This window comes from Pavona decussata, unplaced genomic scaffold (genome assembly GCF_977016875.1).
Source record: "Pavona decussata unplaced genomic scaffold, jaPavDecu1.1 SCAFFOLD_218, whole genome shotgun sequence".
Taxonomy (NCBI): Eukaryota; Metazoa; Cnidaria; class Anthozoa; order Scleractinia; family Agariciidae; genus Pavona; species Pavona decussata.
Window position 1 is genome coordinate 759969 of NW_028145623.1, and position 17256 is coordinate 777224.

The 17256-nt window shown below is 37.6% G+C and overlaps 2 protein-coding genes across 5 annotated transcripts; one reads left to right on the plus strand and one right to left on the minus strand.

Annotated features, from left to right (window-relative positions):
* Window positions 1-1873: 1873 nt before the first annotated feature.
* LOC146459604 (uncharacterized) lies at window positions 1874-5495 on the plus strand. 4 transcript variants are annotated; one of them, XM_085089352.1, is made up of 5 exons: window positions 1874-2129; window positions 2294-2381; window positions 2883-3006; window positions 3523-3642; window positions 4393-5495. In XM_085089352.1, the coding sequence occupies exons 3-5, from the start codon at window positions 2883-2885 to the stop codon at window positions 4662-4664; spliced, it is 516 nt and encodes a 171-aa protein (XP_084945478.1). In that variant the 5' UTR covers window positions 1874-2129; window positions 2294-2381; the 3' UTR covers window positions 4665-5495. The 4 variants fall into 4 exon arrangements, with proteins under 4 accessions (XP_084945478.1, XP_084945481.1, XP_084945480.1 ...); XM_085089355.1 differs by lacking the exon at window positions 2294-2381 and having other exon boundaries at window positions 1875-2129; XM_085089354.1 differs by lacking the exon at window positions 1874-2129 and having other exon boundaries at window positions 2278-2381.
* A 2681-nt stretch (window positions 5496-8176) lies between these two features.
* LOC146459605 (uncharacterized) lies at window positions 8177-11396 on the minus strand. Its single transcript, XM_085089345.1, has one exon. The coding sequence runs from the start codon at window positions 10702-10704 to the stop codon at window positions 9733-9735; it is 972 nt and encodes a 323-aa protein (XP_084945471.1). The 5' UTR covers window positions 10705-11396; the 3' UTR covers window positions 8177-9732.
* Between the last annotated feature and the right edge of the window lie 5860 nt (window positions 11397-17256).

Sequence of the window (17256 nt, forward strand, 5' to 3'; positions counted from 1 at the left end):
TTATTCGCGTTGTTCAAAACTTTGAATCTCTAATATGCGGATTTTGAGACAATTTTCAGCCTTGCCTCGGGGATGTGATATCGCCAGATATAATGTGAGTAACGATTGCAGACAAGTAAGAGCATTTCTCTATATCTACTAGTTTCCAGTCGTGTTATCCGGTTACATTGTGATTGAATGAGTCAAGTAGTCAGTAACAATGTCGCACTATTCTTCAGTATTTTCGACAAACACACAGAAAATCAAACCCTGATTGGCTAGTGCATTTATACAGATGGGCATAGAGAAGATTGTTTGTTTCTACTTTCTGATCATAAATGTATACAGAGGTAAAACTACGGACGCGTTTCATCCATGTAGCAAGTCGAGAATCCTGAGAAACGGCTGATGTTTACATTTTACGTCGGTGCGCGATTTTTTCAGTTTTTTCTTGTGGTGGACTTTAGTCGTAATATTTTAGGCAAATTCTGTTTTAAGTCACGTAAAAAGGGAGCATTTACACTTTCTAGCTTAATAATAACGGTAGTATGGAAGTGTAGCGTGATATGAGAGACAGGGTATTAATTTCACTGATTTCAAGTTATTTCCCTGGGAATCGCTTGAACGGCTCAATATAAACTCGAAAATTTCACCTTAAAGGAATCATTTGATAACGTAATGCTAATATGGAGAGCACTCAAGTTTGAAGCTAGTTATTTACGTGTATAAAAGCATGAAATGAACACAGAAATCTTGGCTTTTATCTAAAAGCTTCCGTGAGGTGTATTTATAAGTGCAAAGTAACAGGAGGAACATGAAGTACTGAAATGGCGAATTGTGTCAAAGTGCATTCCACACATCTCGACCTAGCGCGCTCGCTTTTCACGGGCCAAACTAAATATTTTAACATGATAGATAAGAAACATTGCCCGTTAAAAGAAGTTATTTCATTACCAGTATATTTGTATACCCTTGATGATATGGTCATCTGAAATATGGCAAAAATCACTCTATCTAAGGAATAGCAAACATTGTATTCTTTACGTGGGCAACTTTAAATGAGAGAATGTTCAGGTGGAGATAAAATATAGTTTGGAAGCAAGTACAAGGGATGTAAAAACGATTGTGAAAGTGTCAACTCGAGAAAACGCTGCCTTGTCTTGAGCGAGAGTTTTAAAAATGTACTAATTTGCATAATTTCAATCGGGCCATCGGCCATGTTTTGGCCGATTTCGAAGTTTCCCAATTTTTTGTCAAAATAAAAATTCGCTGGAACTTTAGAATATTATTTTTGAAAATAGTTCACCAAAATGGTCTTTTGGGGCAAATAAAAAGAAATTCGAATTTTCGCTTCTGTCGCCGGATTCTTGAAAGTTACTGAGAACCGCTCTTAAAATCCCCGGGCTTTAATAGTTACGTTTTCACCTTTCATTTGGAGACAGAAACCATTTGTATAGTCCGGATATGTATCTGTTTGACGCCGGGTCACTGACAGATCGTAATTTCTGGTATGATCTAGAGTAACGTGACGCATCACGCGTACGTTATCCTTGTACGTTTTTCAATGCTCCGCTGTTTATATTTACAAATGAAATACAGGGGAAAGCATTTGTCAGGGCCCTCCCCTTCCCTTCCCCGATTACGTTGGCCACGCAGGCTATTCGTGAAGGCCACATCTAAGTGTTCCACGCTTACTACCAAATCTTGTGGTAATCACTGGCATTGTATTAAAATGTAAACTTTTGCAAGCGTTTTCAGTCATATCAGTGTTCAAGTCCGGATATTTATAATTTTGAACAGAAATGATTTAAAGTAATCATTAAGAATTTCCGAGATACTTCTTTTTATGAATGCTGAAGTCTTATTTTTAGTTATTTGTCTTGCATCCGCCGTCTTGTATGTGACACGTCATTTGGTCATATACAAGGTCTTGGGCGTTATCTCTTGGCCAATCGCGACGCAAAAAAATAAAAAGAAAAAAGAACGCGACTGAGAACTTAACTCATGGCCTCACGGCCCGAGTAATAAATGGATATTGCGTTACTGAAGTGATTTAACCGTTCAGAAACTCAGACGAACACAATATCAGTGGACGCAGCGTTTCGCTTTCAAAGCCTCACACTGCACAAAGTGAAAGAAACCAGAAATCGGTAAGTACTTTCGGCTGTTTTCTACCACGTAGATTGTATTTGTTTTTCTTAGTTCCTAACCATTCGCTTCATTATTTAAATTAATAGATCTGTCGAGGTCGCGATTTGCAACGACATTGTTTTGTTTTCAAAGTTTGGGATCCTGATCTAATAATTTCCTCCAGTTTGCCGTTCGGGAGCATCATGTTGTCTTTATAGCTAAACGAAACCTTGAACGTGTGGCTGCGAAGGCAGAATAGAAACAATTAGAAGGTAAGAGGGAATCTGGAAGCCACAATTTAGGCAATATTAATACAGATTGCGGCAGTAATAGCTTTCTGTAGGTTGGTGAATCTTTCGTTGGCCTTGATATCTTGAATAAAATAGGCCAGACAACTCATTCAGTGCCTTCTTTAAGTTCAAAACATTCTAAATATTGTCCTTCAGTTTATGGCATACCTACTTTGTTCATTTTTATTCCGGGCAAACGACGTCTGGGATTAACAACTTATCCTTCTACGAAATTAATAAATGTCGATAGTGGTTATAATAGTAATAGAAAATGAAAAGTTTCACTTTCTATGTTATACAAAGTTTTCAGTGAACTGTTCATTCCTGAGTCGTTATATTCGTTCTATGCAAATGGCGTACAAAATGAAATGGAAAGCTTGACTGAGGGGGAATTTGTGATAGATACTTTCAAGTCTGAATGAGCGACCTGTGACCCAATTGTAGTGTCACATTAACTTATGTTATATATTTTTTTTCTTCTAGATGCAATCATTCAGTTGTTTACCTCAGTTCCAAGTCATGCTAGGAGACAGATTGTTATTCCGTTATCTGACTGGTGTTGTCCTATTGATGCTATATCTGGTACTATTCCAGACAGCACTAAGTTGTGAGTTAATTTCATCATGATTGTTGGTTACGGAATTCCGTACAAAAGAGTTTTCTCGTCTTATCAAACTCCATTTAGGTACCATGCTGAAAGCAGAAGCCATAATCGGAAGAGGAGACCATAACGGAATATCATTTTGACGGCTGGGTTGGTCCAGATTTACTATTTTTAAAAAGAATAGCGTCACACGCGCGTGACACGTAAGCGTGCAATTTTTCAAAATCGCGCGAGGAGAAATTAAGAAAGGGTGAAGGGTAGAGCAATATTTTGGGTTTGCGTGGAGCTCATGCTTGCGGCCTCCGCCCGTGATTACGGCTGCTGTTGAGAGTTAAACATGCGATAGTCAGGTGAGAGGGAATCTTGCTATTATACTCTTATTCTGTGGATGCCGAAAACCGTGACAAGCTACGTTTTAATCTACAATATTATTTCAAGTAGGGGACTGCATGTTATTTTGCACAATATCTTTTGCCATTTTCATGAAATTTGGTTTAATATTCTGTTGTTTTATGTAAGGTTGCAGTATTATGGATGTCTGTAAAGTGAAATTTGCCGCTTATAACGAACTAGCAGTACAGCGTAAATCACACTACCGCTCAGATGATCTGTGCAATGGCAAAGACTATGGTAAAAATGGTAGGTCCTTTGTCGCATATTTGAAATTTGCGGTATTAATTGGCACGGGATCAAAGTGCGAGAGAACACTGAGAAACCCATTCCCTATGGTTGAGGCTAAAATACCAGGAGAAACAAATTACAGGCGGTGGGGGTACGGCCGGAAACATCTTTTCAAGCTCAGTGAGAGGTCAACGCTTCCGGGAGCTGTTCCTTGTTTAATCGGAAACATTTTGGCGTCGGCATTTTTTTTTATTTGGCGTATGTCATAATAGCAATACTTATAACAATCATAATAATAATCATCATCACCTTAATCTTCATCATGTAGTTATATCTTTAGTTTTGTTAACAATTGAACAATTGACAAATGACTGTGATTATGGTAATTTATTTTATTTACTCCAACTGAACAAGCCCTCCTCGCTCACAAATAAAACCCTAACTATAAGATTATATTAAGGGTATCAAGAATTCACAGCAGGACACAAACGTTACCTCAAACGACATCTATTTAAAAAGCCGAACGTTCGGTTTGTTTCAGTAAACAAAAGAGGGCTTCGGAAAACCGATAGTCTGACATCCAAGGATCGCCTGCTCTATTTCGTAGTAAGGGATAACATTTTTGTCTGGAAATACTATTTCCTTGCCTACTTAAATAATAAAACTACTTTTTTGCGTTATCTCTGCCGATAGTGAACTCCACCACGCAAGAAACTCACACTCGTGCTCCAATTGTTAAACAGATCATATTACCTTTATTATTTCTAGGGAGATCTGCAGAACAGTTATGCTGTTTTCGATGCTCTGCCACTTCGAAGGATGACTGCATCAAGAAGCAAGCGATCCGGCGCTGTGATGTTGGTTTCAACAGATGTTTTGTTATAGAAAATCATTGGCGAGGACAACTGACGAGCATTGGCAAGGGGTGCATGAAAGGACAAACGTGTCAAACGTTTTGTGCTGACCTATCGACTGAGAAAGCAGGAACTAAATGTAAATTATTTTGTTGCAAAGACAACTTCTGCAACTCAGAGAACTGATCAGTCCTTCCGGCCTGACGAAACAACAAGGCTGAAGAAATTAGTTTCTAATATATATATTTAGCCAGGCCTAAAAGCGGAGCTCCGATTTTTTTCATAGCATTTAAAGAAATCTGCTTAGGGTATGAACGTAATAACGTTACCACTTCCTCATCCTATCTGCAGTTATATATATTTTTAGTGCTTATGCAGCAAAAACTGTCCATCAACAATAACAACAACAACGTAATATAGAGGGCAAAATTACATACTCCTGATAGGTCGAGCGGCGAAAATACTCGCTCCAGATTGGCTGAGCACGCCAGTTCTACATTTCGTTGGTTTCTCTATTTTGTGTCCAAAAACAACGAGTTCTTTCAAGTTCTTTGGAGTTCGACTGTTTAAGCCGAGTTGTTTGTACCACAAATACATGGAAATCAAGTGCTGCAGCTAGAAAGAAAATTCCTAAACATTAGTTTTCGTGTCTTACAAGAGACAGCAAAATATCATTTGCGTCAAAGCTAAAAACTTTTATCGGATTGACATTTGTTTAGCTGAGAAACTGAAATTAGTCATGGCGAACAAGTGCTTTCACCTCGCTACGTCTTCTTACAACGAATGATAACCGAGCATAACAGTGTCCTTTTGATGGGAAGAAGGAGCAGGTCAAATTCAGTGGAAGAAATTACTCCCTACGTTCCTTCTTTAGATCCACCGTTTGCTATTTTTATCGATCTATTTTCGCGGATTTTCAAGCGGTAGGAAGCTTCACAGCGCAGGTGAACAATAACCTGACATTAAGATTTATCGTTGTTAGTTTACTCCTGAATTAAACTTATATTCTCTCTTCATTACATGTGTAAAATTTACAACTCAGTCAATATTGTTCCTACTGAAATCCAAACTGAAACGTCAAGAAAAGAAGAACACGGGGAAATCACTCTTGGTTGCTTGGCACAGATCTTTAGTGTGTTTACAACTGAATGAGAACCGTGCGGTGCGAACGAAACTGCACCGAAACAAAATGTTCAAAAATTAGTTACTCTACGAATATTTATTCTATCGAAGCGATTGAAGTATATTTGTAAAGCTTGAAACACGCAAAATAAAGAAAAAAACATTGATTGTTGCTCAGAAACGCATTAGACAAGTAAACAGCTAGCAAGTTGCCTAAATTGGTAGGAGTTGCTTTCAAGTTAACAGAGAAAGAAAAATTCACCGTCTTTTGCTCATGTTCTCCACAAATTCCTTAAATTAGGTCATTTCACGTTGTTGTTTTGCGGAGGACGGCAAAGAAATGTATCACAATTTAATTGCGGAGCGATTGTTTTTGTTCAAATGTTGTTGCTACTGTCGTCGTTGCTTAACAGGGCTCCCAGACTTATTTGGCGCTCGGATAAAAATGTTTGAAAAATCATAACTCAGTCAATATCGCTCCTACTAAAATAATTCTGGACCTTACAAAAATTTTAACACTTTAACACTTGGTTGTAGAGCGAAATATCAGAGCGTTTAAAAAAAAAAAACTTGTGCGTGTTTATACAGTCCAAGCGCATGAAGGCAGAGCGGCGCAAATGCATTGCATGTACACAGCTCAAAAACAAAATGTTCAAAAAATAATTTCTCTGCGAATATTGGTGGTATCACGGGTAAAATGTGCACACAACATAAAGAAAAAATATCGATTGTTGCCAGGTAGATTTGTAAACGACCGTCGAATTACACGTCATGATAATATCTTTGGTGTACTGAGCAACTGAGCGACCCGGGGAAAATGTTTGGAAATTCAAAACTGTGTCAATTCTGCTCCTCAGGCAATAATTCTAGTCTCTATATAAACGTTAACGAATGGAAAATATTGGAAAATAGTCTTTGGTGTTTGGTAGAATTATTTTAGAGCTTTTAAACTTGCGTGCGTTTACAAACACATGAGAGCCGTGTGGTGCCATGAAAACAACACGGGAAAATAGTCTTTGGCTTTTGGTACAATCATTTCAGAGCTTTTAAACTTGTGTTTACAAACACATGAGAGCCGTGCGGAGCGAATGAAAAAAAAAAGTGCATGAAACATCTTAAAAAACTTAATTTCTATACGAATATCAAAGGTATCGAGAATAGGCCTTATCACGGTTTTCGACGCCATTTTGACGGGTAGGCAAACAAGCTTGAAATAACAGTGTTTGTATGGAAACTGGCCGATGTCAAATAATTTTCATAAAACATCGCTTCCGAAAAATTCATGAATTGGAAACTTTTGGCACTAGAAAAAGGATTTTAAGAACAAAATTAGAGGGATGTAGCTGTGACAGAAAGCGTCCAGTCGTGTTTTGAACTTTCCATACATTTGTCTGTATAGCGAACCAGCCGTGAGCAGCTACTAAAAATAGTTCAATTCGCGGGAAAAAATACAGGGAAATGTATGGAAAGTTCAAAACACGACTGGACGCTTTCTGTCACAGCTACATCTCTCCAATTTTATTCCTAAAATCCTTTTCCTAGTAACAAAAGTTTCCAATACACGAATTTTTCAGAAGCGATGTTTTATGAAAATTATTTGACATCGGATTTCCATACAAACACTGTTCAGTATTTCAAGCCTGTTTGCCTACCCGTCAAAATGGCGTCGAAAACCGTGATAAGGCCTATTTAATAAACGATTAAAGTATCTGTGTAAAGCTTGAAACACGTAGCATAATAAATGATCGATTTCTGCCTGGAAGAAATTATTTACATTTACAAATGATCTGTTTAAACGGCCGTCGGAATTACGTAAACATGGTATTTTTTTTGCGAGAGCAAGTTATTAAAAAAGCTCCCGCGGAAAAATGTTTGGAAATTCAAAACAGTGTCCATTCTGCTCCTAATTATTAATAATTCTAGTCTCTAAATAACGTTAACAAAAGGACAATACAGAAAAATACTCTGGTGTTTGGTAGAATTATTTAAGAACTTTGAAACTTGCGTGTGTTTACAATCACATGAGAGCCGTGCGGTGCAAATGAAAAACACGGCCACGAAATATATTTTTCAAAAAATAACTTCTCCTCGAATATTAGCGTTATCGAAAGCGATTAAAGTGTCTTTGTAAAGCTATTTTAGAGTTCTGATCACGAACGGGTGATATAGACAAATGTGAAGCCTTTTTAAACTTACTTTACCGGCCGGCCTGCTCTAACTTGCTATCTATCGCTCGCTTTCACGTTGAACTTTGCTTAATCGTCCCCGCTTTTCTGATTTCTTTTACTCTCTCTTTCTCTTCTTTCTACGTTTGTCAACATATCCAACGAAAACATATAAATTGACTTTGTATTTTGTGTTCTTTATCATTTCTGTTGTAAACGCGCCTCGCCATGCAGCTTCCCGCCAAACAAACACGGGCGCATTAGCACTGTGGGATTGCGTACGGTCGGACGGTCGTACGGATGGACAAGTGAGTCATAACCAAACCAAAATTTTTCGCTTTCACGGGTTACCAAATTCTCTTAGCTATGGAGCTCCGCGCCGCGCCTCCGGTGCGTGGATCTCCGCTATTATTTGGGCTTAAAAAGTCAAAATTCCCTTCCAGGTAATCTATGGTCTCCCAAATGTTCTGCCGGAACGACAACAACATTCCACCAACTCATATAATGCAATTATCTGGTCACAGAAATGTCGAGAGCGTCAACAATTGCAGTACCGTCTCAAACGAACAACAGAAAAACATGTCTTTGATTTTGAGTGGTAACACTACAAGTACGTCTATAGAAAAAAAGCCAGTGTCGAGTTCACGAAGAGGAGTGGTCACCGAGTGCTGTGAATCTTCATTCATGAAAAGTTCTAGTTTTCCTGCAGCAGGTCCATTCAATGGAGCAGTGTTTCACGGAGGACAGTTCAACATAACCATAAACACTGTCAACAAGTCACCAACTTCCACCGATCACTCAACAGAGTCTACACGAAGCTTCAAACGCACCAAGCGCGTGTTTGAATCGTCAGACGAAGACAGCCCTACGCAGTGACACTCTACTAAACTTTATTGGCTTTACCAATTTTGGATTTGTTTCTTTCGTTATTTCCTTAATTAATTAAAGCCTGGTTTACACGTACGACGCAAGCATAAGCATAAGCACAAGAATAAGCACAAGGATGTTTACGCATGCGATAAGCATAAGCATAAGGTGACATACGCAAGCGCAGAAGCATAAAAATTTGCTGCCGCCATTTTGCAAATGGCAACGCATGAGTAACTAGAATGCACGCTGACAACTTGTCACTGTTTTTCAGTTTTATTTCCTTGCGCTTGTGCTTATGCTTGCGTCGTCCCGGTTAACACGTACGAGGCAACGACGCAAGCACACGCACAAGCACAAAAGAATGGAAATCGTTCCATTCTCTTGTGCTTGTGCTTATACTTGCGTCGTTGCGTCGTACGTGTAAACCGGGAAGACGCAAGGATAAGCACAAGCGCAAGCACAAGGCGCTTATGCTTGCGTCGCACCGGTTTACACGTAGGTTTCTTGTGCTTATGCTTGTGTTTATGCTTATGCTTGCGTCGTACGTGTAAACCAGGCTTAAGAATTGAAATGTTTGCTATCCTTTGCACCAGTTATGATTTTTGATTGGTGATATTTTTACATGACGATTTTAGTAAAAACTTAATTTTTCGAGGAGAATTTAATACAGGAGTTTTGAAATTATTTTAGAGAACCAATTAAAGCTGTATAAATAAAAAAAATCTCAGTATATATGAAATAAACAAATTACTTCATGGAAAGCGCTTTGTACGGGATTTTCACACTCGTTGGTATTGCATCAGAAATCTCACTCGTTCGCTGCGCTCACTCGTTCGATTTCAGATACTTCACCAACTCGTGTGAAAATCCCGTACGCACGCGCTTTCCATGAAGTAATCTCTATTTTATTACCAGTATACAAATTATTTTATTACAATATACGAGTGCCTTGCAAACCAGGCCTTTGCAACTGGAGAAATTCCGTTTCTTTACTTATATTAAATTTTGCTTTCAGTCAAGACTCTTCTGTAAGTAAACAGAACTTTTAACATTTTCTCTGATGTATTTAAGGGTGCATTATGTGCTAAGTCATATCCTCAATTTATATTATCAATAGCAAGATTTTCATGTTTTCTTTCTTCATGTGTCGCCCGTTGGCTATCGAAAGCCTGAACTCTTGTTTTCCGTTTTTTGTTTTGAATTAAAGTTGAAAACAACAGTATCAAGGCAAATCCAAATTCACTTGATCCAAGTAAAATAAACAAATAGAGTTCAATTTGATCACAAAAGTATAGAATGCATAGCAATGGGAGTATGAAACTCAAACGATAGAACGATGCAGCAGTAGAAAACGCAGGAAGTTCTGCACAGCCTGCCATTACGTGAAACCATCCATTGATTGCAATTAGAAGGAATATACAAGCTAGGAATCCTCTGGCGTGATATTCAAAGGAAGAAAGATTGAGTGCATATTGTATCAAATGAGGAGCTACCACAGGGATCACTCCTCCACAGAATTGTAAAAGGCCAATTATTTGAACGGAAATACTTGTTATCGTCGACTTGCCAAAGTGCAGAAACGTTGCAAAAGATCCAAATACTTCTTTAAAATACAGCACGAAAGATGCATGAGTTGTTTCCTTGATCCATATACAAAGACTTATCAGTGATATCACTGTGTCTAGAATAATGAAGACAATGGCAAAATATAACGGCAAGATGTCACGAAAAATGAACATAAGCAGTATTCCATTTACCAAGACCAGTCTTTCCAGAATGCTGCTTAAGGTAGGTCCATGCTTTGATGTGCAGGAGCCTGATCTAGCGATGATGATGTAAATAAAGCTTAGAGCAATGAGGTAGACACCAATTAATCTGAGATATCCTTGAGTCCTATGGTCGACATCAAAGGCGAGTAGGATGCCCCATAATGAGGGTGCACAAAGAAGAGCTACACCACCCCCTCCATAGGCCAAAAGTGCAGTCCACTGAGTGAAAAGGGCTGTTTTGGTAAGCTTCTCTTCGTTTGGAAATGATATCATTCTCTTGAACCAGGTAAATGCAGCCATTCTGCTAGAAGTTAACTTTAAAGCGATGCTGAAAAAATAAAAAAAAATTGTTGTTGTTGTTGTTGTTTACGTAAATGTGACACTACGGAGTGACATTTTAGTTAGATAATTTGGCTGTCCGAGGAGTTACTGCAAACAGGGCAAGAGCGTATTACTTAGGCCTATTTAACACAATGGTTTAAAGTTTCGTTCCTTTTCAGAAGTAATCTTGTCTAACCTCATAGTCTATGATTTCTTGTCATTTGCGTGGTTCGGGGTCGGGGGGGGGGGGTTCAGTATCATGTGTCATTATATTTGGGTAGTGATGGTTGTCATCTCTCTCTTAAACAAGGAGTACGACGTATCTTTAATGAGTTATGCAAGAGAAGCAAAATCATACAATTATAAGGCTTAATTTGTAAGCCGACTTGCCTTAGCGTTTATCTTAACATTTCTTGGTTTACAAGGTGTTATATAATTCAAGTGTCTAAAATGTGGGATTTTTTAAAGCTTAACTGAGTATTCTGTAATCTAATAAACCTAAAAAAAAAATTTAAAACAATTTTGAAACGAAAAGTTAAAACTACAATAACATTACCCGAGAAAAAAATTATCCCCAACTTTGGGGGTTCCATTGTCTACGTATTTTCAGTAATCAAACCACACGTATTAGATAAAAATATCCATTTGTAGCCTTTTTGATATTTTAATGTGGGAGCTGCTTTTAACGTAACTTTAAGTCATTAAAATAAAGTTCTTTTCACGAATAAAATAGGTATTTTACCATCTATTCACGATTTCCTGTCGGCGAGTTCCAAAACTGCTGATTAAATATTCACAAATCGTGCAATTTGTTTTATATATTGTAACGAAAAAATAAGTTAATAAAGTGTACGGAGCATTTTAAAGATTTGAAATCTCTTAAAGAAATATAGTCTTTGAGGCGCATTTGCAGTCCCTTTTAGCACGCAAACAGCAAAAATTAATATATATGGAACTTGCACCGTTCAAACAGTAGTCAACAAGGTTATATTATTATTATAAACGGTACGAAGTCGATCGATGACTAACTTTTCTTTTCTTCCTTTTTGTGTATTTATTTTATGCCAATATGTCTGTAATCAAGAGAAAAATTGGTATACCATACCTGGATCAGTAAACAACAAGCTCCGAAGAATCACCCGTTTCTTGGATTTTTTTTCCTAAGGAAGAAAAAGAATCACGTCGTAGGTATATGATTCCTTACCTTGTTAGATATCGTGAATGGCAAATAAAAAAAAAAATATTCGAAACAGTTTCTTTTACGTTGTTTAGGCACATCCAGTGACCAAGATTAAGTAAGACACTGACCGAAGACTGACCTAATAAAATTTCTACGAAAGTTCGAGTGAGTGGGTGTTAAAGCTTTGCCGTGCAAAGTTTAAGGCGCTGGAAATTATACACTGGTTTATGACGTTATAATGACAGCAATAAAAGTGCTTTAAAAGAAACAACATTGAAAGGTAAAGAAATCGCAGAAAACGCAATTAAGTGTAATGAATTAGGCGACGTGCTGAAAATATGATTCCCTTTCATGATCCATTTGAAATTTGAAGATTTGCATATTTCATATCGTCTTAAGTCTCTTTAGTTAATGCAATATTTGCATTGTGTGCTGTGGTAAAAAAAATTTCCTGAAAAGCCACGTATGTAAAAACGCTATAAGTTTATACTGACCTAGACGGGCTTTCACGAGTAATGCGATACTGTTCATAAAATTTCCGATTCCATATAACTAATGAGTAGGACAACGGTTTTTTTTTTTTTTTTCATTTTTACCCAAGGAGACTTGAATTTAATAACTCAACAAAAAGTTTAAAAAATTTGCAGCTAAGTAAACATTTAATTTTCTTCAACTTGAGAAATTCACGGTTTAAATTCGCACTTGACAATGAAAAAAATTCTTAACCGATAGATAAATTAAAGTGCAAAAGTGAACATGAACATATGAAACATATATTTAAAATGCCGACGAAAGCCTAAATAGAAGAAAGACCCTTGCAGTTATTTATGCAACTTGAGCAGTTGAGAGAAGAAAGCCTTAAAAAAATTCGGGATTAAACGGGATTCAAACTGGCCATAACCTGTGCGATGCTGGTGCAGTGACCAAGCATGCAGCTAAGAGAGGATCAACACAGATCACTGGTCACAGCCTCAGACTCAATCGGGCTCGTCACATTTCTGTTACTTTGAGTGAAGAAAAAATCGAATCTTCATTCTGTTTCATCATTATCCTTACCTAAACCGAGATTATTTTTTTTATGATTTTTAACATTCGGTTTATTATCATAAAGGCCTTTGGTTTCTAAATTCATAAAAATGACACAAGCATACTCGGAAAAAGAAAATTCGAGTGATTTGAATGTCAATGTGTGGCATATGTGCAATGGAATAAATGTGATGGTATATTTTTTTAAGCCTGGTGAAGAATGTGTTATTCAAAGTGACACAGGCATACTCAGAAAAAGGAAATCGGAGTTCTTCTATCAGAAGTCGAACCTAAGACCTAGAAAAGGCATGGCACATCAAAGCACGTTTTTGAACTATTTTAAAATAGCTTTCGTGGGGAGAGGAGAGGCGAGTTAATTTGAACAGTAGTGCAATACCTTAGATACTTCATTTTCAGTTGGTTTTATCAGCTGAGCTGATAAGGTAATGTGGCCACCGTTAAGAGATTCGAGTTCACACGTTTCCGGCGTTAGCCTCGCTCTAACGAACGGCTAACACTCCAATCGTCAGCACTCAAATCTCTTTACAATAGCCCTTAGTTATCAACTCTTTTAAGGCTGGTTTTCACTAGGACATAAACATAAGCAGAAGCAAAAGCTCAAACGCCGCTGAAGCAAGTGAGAACACCTGCGGCATAAGTATTAGCATAAGCACAAGAAGAACAAACCCGTTCGTTCTTCTTGTGCTTATGCTTATGCTTATGTCATGTTTTATCGCCGTTTTCACCAGTGAGAACAAGGACGACATAACCAAAAGCACAAGGCAGTCAACCGTTTCGTCAGCCATCTTGGTAACATTGAGGGGAACTGGTATCGAGAATTCCGTCAAGAAATGGTTTTCTGCGCGTACGTCTGTCCTTATGCGTATGTAGCTAGTGTTTTCACTTGCTTATCTTTATGCTTATGCTTATGTTTTAGTGAAAAACAGCCTTTAATAAAACCAAACATTCGCTTCCACTCCCTACCGACGCAGCACCACAGTTTCTTCATAAACTAACGCCCTTGTCCATAGATACTTAGTAGGCGACTTTACATTAGATACTAAGTAAGCTTGAGGAAAGGCCAGTTCAAGTAATATTCTCGATAACTTCCTTTCTCATTCCGTGACGAAGGCTTGCACTGAACTCATCGCAATTACAAGGTAATACGATGATTCTGACTATACTCACACAAGATATTCAATCTGAAAAGTTACACGAGTCAGTCTTGTGATGCAAGCGTCCTGATACAATCGTTAACATGGGTACAGAAAAAAGTAACGGTTCTGTGAAAAGAACCTGTGCTACGCCAGATACGAAAAATCACTTAAAACGTAAACACCCTTCAGATGTGGCCAGAAAATATGTGGAACCGTATTCCTCGTTTAATGCAGCAGCACAATTTCCCAGAGGAAAGGGTAAAACTAACCTATACTTACATTATTTTATGCATCCTGAATTATGATCACAAAGAGAAGTTAATAATCGCAATAACATTTAAAGGAAGCTTGGAAAACGAAAAATACAATAATACAAAAAAGGAAGTGGTTATACAAAAGACTGATCAACCTACAATAAGATTAATTTTCCGGCGAAACGCTTAAATGATCCGAAACATCCCATGATGCACAGCGTTACTTTTAATTTTTCCGTTAAACGTTACTTTGCACATTATTAACGTCGGCATCTTGAAAGGATCCAAGTAAGAATTAAGTTACCTAAACAACCGTCCTTCGGTTTGGTCTTAGCTTTGTTCCCTTTGTTCACGTTGGACAAAAGCCTTGCAAGCAATCAACTTCGCTACACACTTTGCTTACACATATTCATGCGAATATTTTACACAGGGTATAAAACCAGTATTGAGACCAGCAACAGGATAGTGAAACTTGAATTTAATTTATAACGTAAATTGTGAATTGCTGATAAAAGTACCTTGAATACACAAATGCGGAATAGCTGCAGGTGATAGACTTCTTCTTGATGTGGCGAGGAGCAAAATATATTTTTCATGAGCGCAATAAAAGTACTTTTTAATTTCACTCTGGTAACTAGAAAACATGACAAAATCTGTCTTTTAAGTGTTCGTGTGGGCGTCTTATGGCAAAACGATTGTCAAAAATGTTTTCTGAAACAATGAACATGTACACTTTGTTACCAATCCATCGATCCTGAATCGAAAGTTGGAGGAGGAGAGTTGTAAGAGGAGAGCTTGAGTTGTTTTTTTTTTTTTTTCTTGGGAAGCAACACAATCAAGTCCTGTCTTATTAAGACGCTGTGGCAAATGTTTAACAAAATGTCCAGTCGCTTCTGAACTTGTATATTCATACACGACGGTTTTTCGCAATTCGAAGAACTATAAAGAATATCTTTTGTTTTCAAAAGTTTCCCATGCCCACATTTTTTTTATGATATGTTGAGTCGTGTGTCCGCAGTAAAAGTTCTTTGCTTAGCAAAACTTAGGGGCTCTCTAGGGATACCTAAGAGCCTAGTGTAAAGTTATACCACTAATTGTGAACGTTCCCTAAGGAGAGGTTTAGATCGAATAACTTTGACGTGTGCTTTTGTCAAAATGGTATATTTAGTATTGTAATTTCCGATCAGCAGCTAAGGTACAGTTGAAATAAATCCTGCGAATTTGTTACGTAAGCTAATTCTTGATTCGGTTACGGTCTGGTCTCAGCTGATTTTGAAGGATAATTATTTAAGCATAGCGATTTCTTTCACTAAATTCGGCATCTATGTTTATCTATTTCTCTATTTAATTGCATCATTTCTTAAGACAAAGACAATGAATTCTCTTATTACGCAGGAGCCAAAACGTTTTCCCAAACACAAGCTTTAGCTTTAGCTTTTTATTCCTTAATCACGTATTTTCATTTGATGTATTTATCAGATTAGCCCTTGCTATTTTGGAAGGTCCTAACTCACTCGCTTAATTTTTTGTCTGAGCGCTAGCTGAGCCGGTTAATAAATTGTCTTATTTGTGTCTTGTCTTAACGGTGCTGAAAGAAATGTGATCGTTTGTTTGAAGCTTCATGTCATTAACTGAAAAGAGCTTTAAATTTACCGTCAAGTTTCTTCCATTGCGCACGAATCTGTATGACACTCATGGGATCGAGACTTGGACTCGAATTTTCGTGATATGGAAAATTTAAGGCCTGGTGTTTTCGGATTGATAAAAATGTCGTTTCGGATACCGAAAAAAGGTCAGCTCAGATTTTCGGAAAGGAAATAACACCTAAGGTTTTCGAGAAATGGAAAAAAATGTCCTAGTTATTTCGAAAAGGCTGAAGTTACTCTAGAATGAGCAAACAGAGAAATATATTATAGCACAGCCTAAAATGAACCTGCCTAAAATAGCGTTTCAAAGGCTCTGAGAGGAAACTATCGTTGGGTGCCCCTGATGTTTCAGTCGACTCGTGCTGGCAGCACTCGGATTTCTTTTCCTGAGTATGTCTGCGCCACTTACTGATAAACTACATCTTTATACCAGTGGTTTTCAATATTATTTTGCTGCTGTTATAAAATATATTCTTGCTCAACCATAGTTCGGTTTCGGAATCTTAAATGAAAACGAAATACACCTTACTATTATCCATAAAGAAGCTCAATGTGAAAGTCACCCGGCGGCAAAGAAAGTTTCTTCCTCTATCACGTTGCTCTAGATTTTCTCGCGCTCGACAGATCTACCCTGAAGAAAGCAGCATTGCCGAAACGTCGATTTAAAATATCTTACAGCGTCAACTCTATAATAATTTGAATTCACATTTATTAATTACGCTGCGCAGTATTACAATCTTTATTTGGCAAATGATCTCCCGTGTACATTTATAACTCCATAGGTGTATCGAAACATGAACGGCCAATTCTTTACAATAACTTTCGCTACTCGAAAAAAGGAGCCTTTTGCTTGTGTTTATGTGGGCAAAAAGTATAGAGTGAAACTGTTTTAGGAGTGAATCATTATGGCATTGAAGCATCATTCATATACACATTTTAATCGTTTCTTCAGGAAACTCCCAAAGCAATGTACGTTTACAGCAAACGCTGGAATTTATGTACAAAATAATTAAATTTCACCCCGAAATACATGAAATAAATATTCATTGTTACAAATAATATGTTACAAATCGTTTTGGGTTAGCGTACCTTGAGCCTGAACACTTGAGAGAAACAGGAGCGCCGGACCTAGGTATTTTCTTAAAATCGCAAGATGGCTGCCGTGATCTGGTAATAAGGTTTTACTCCTCCGTAAAGATGCAATCCAGGGAAGTATCGACGATTAATTACGCCTCACAACGAGCGGAAACTTGACTTAAATAGGCCTT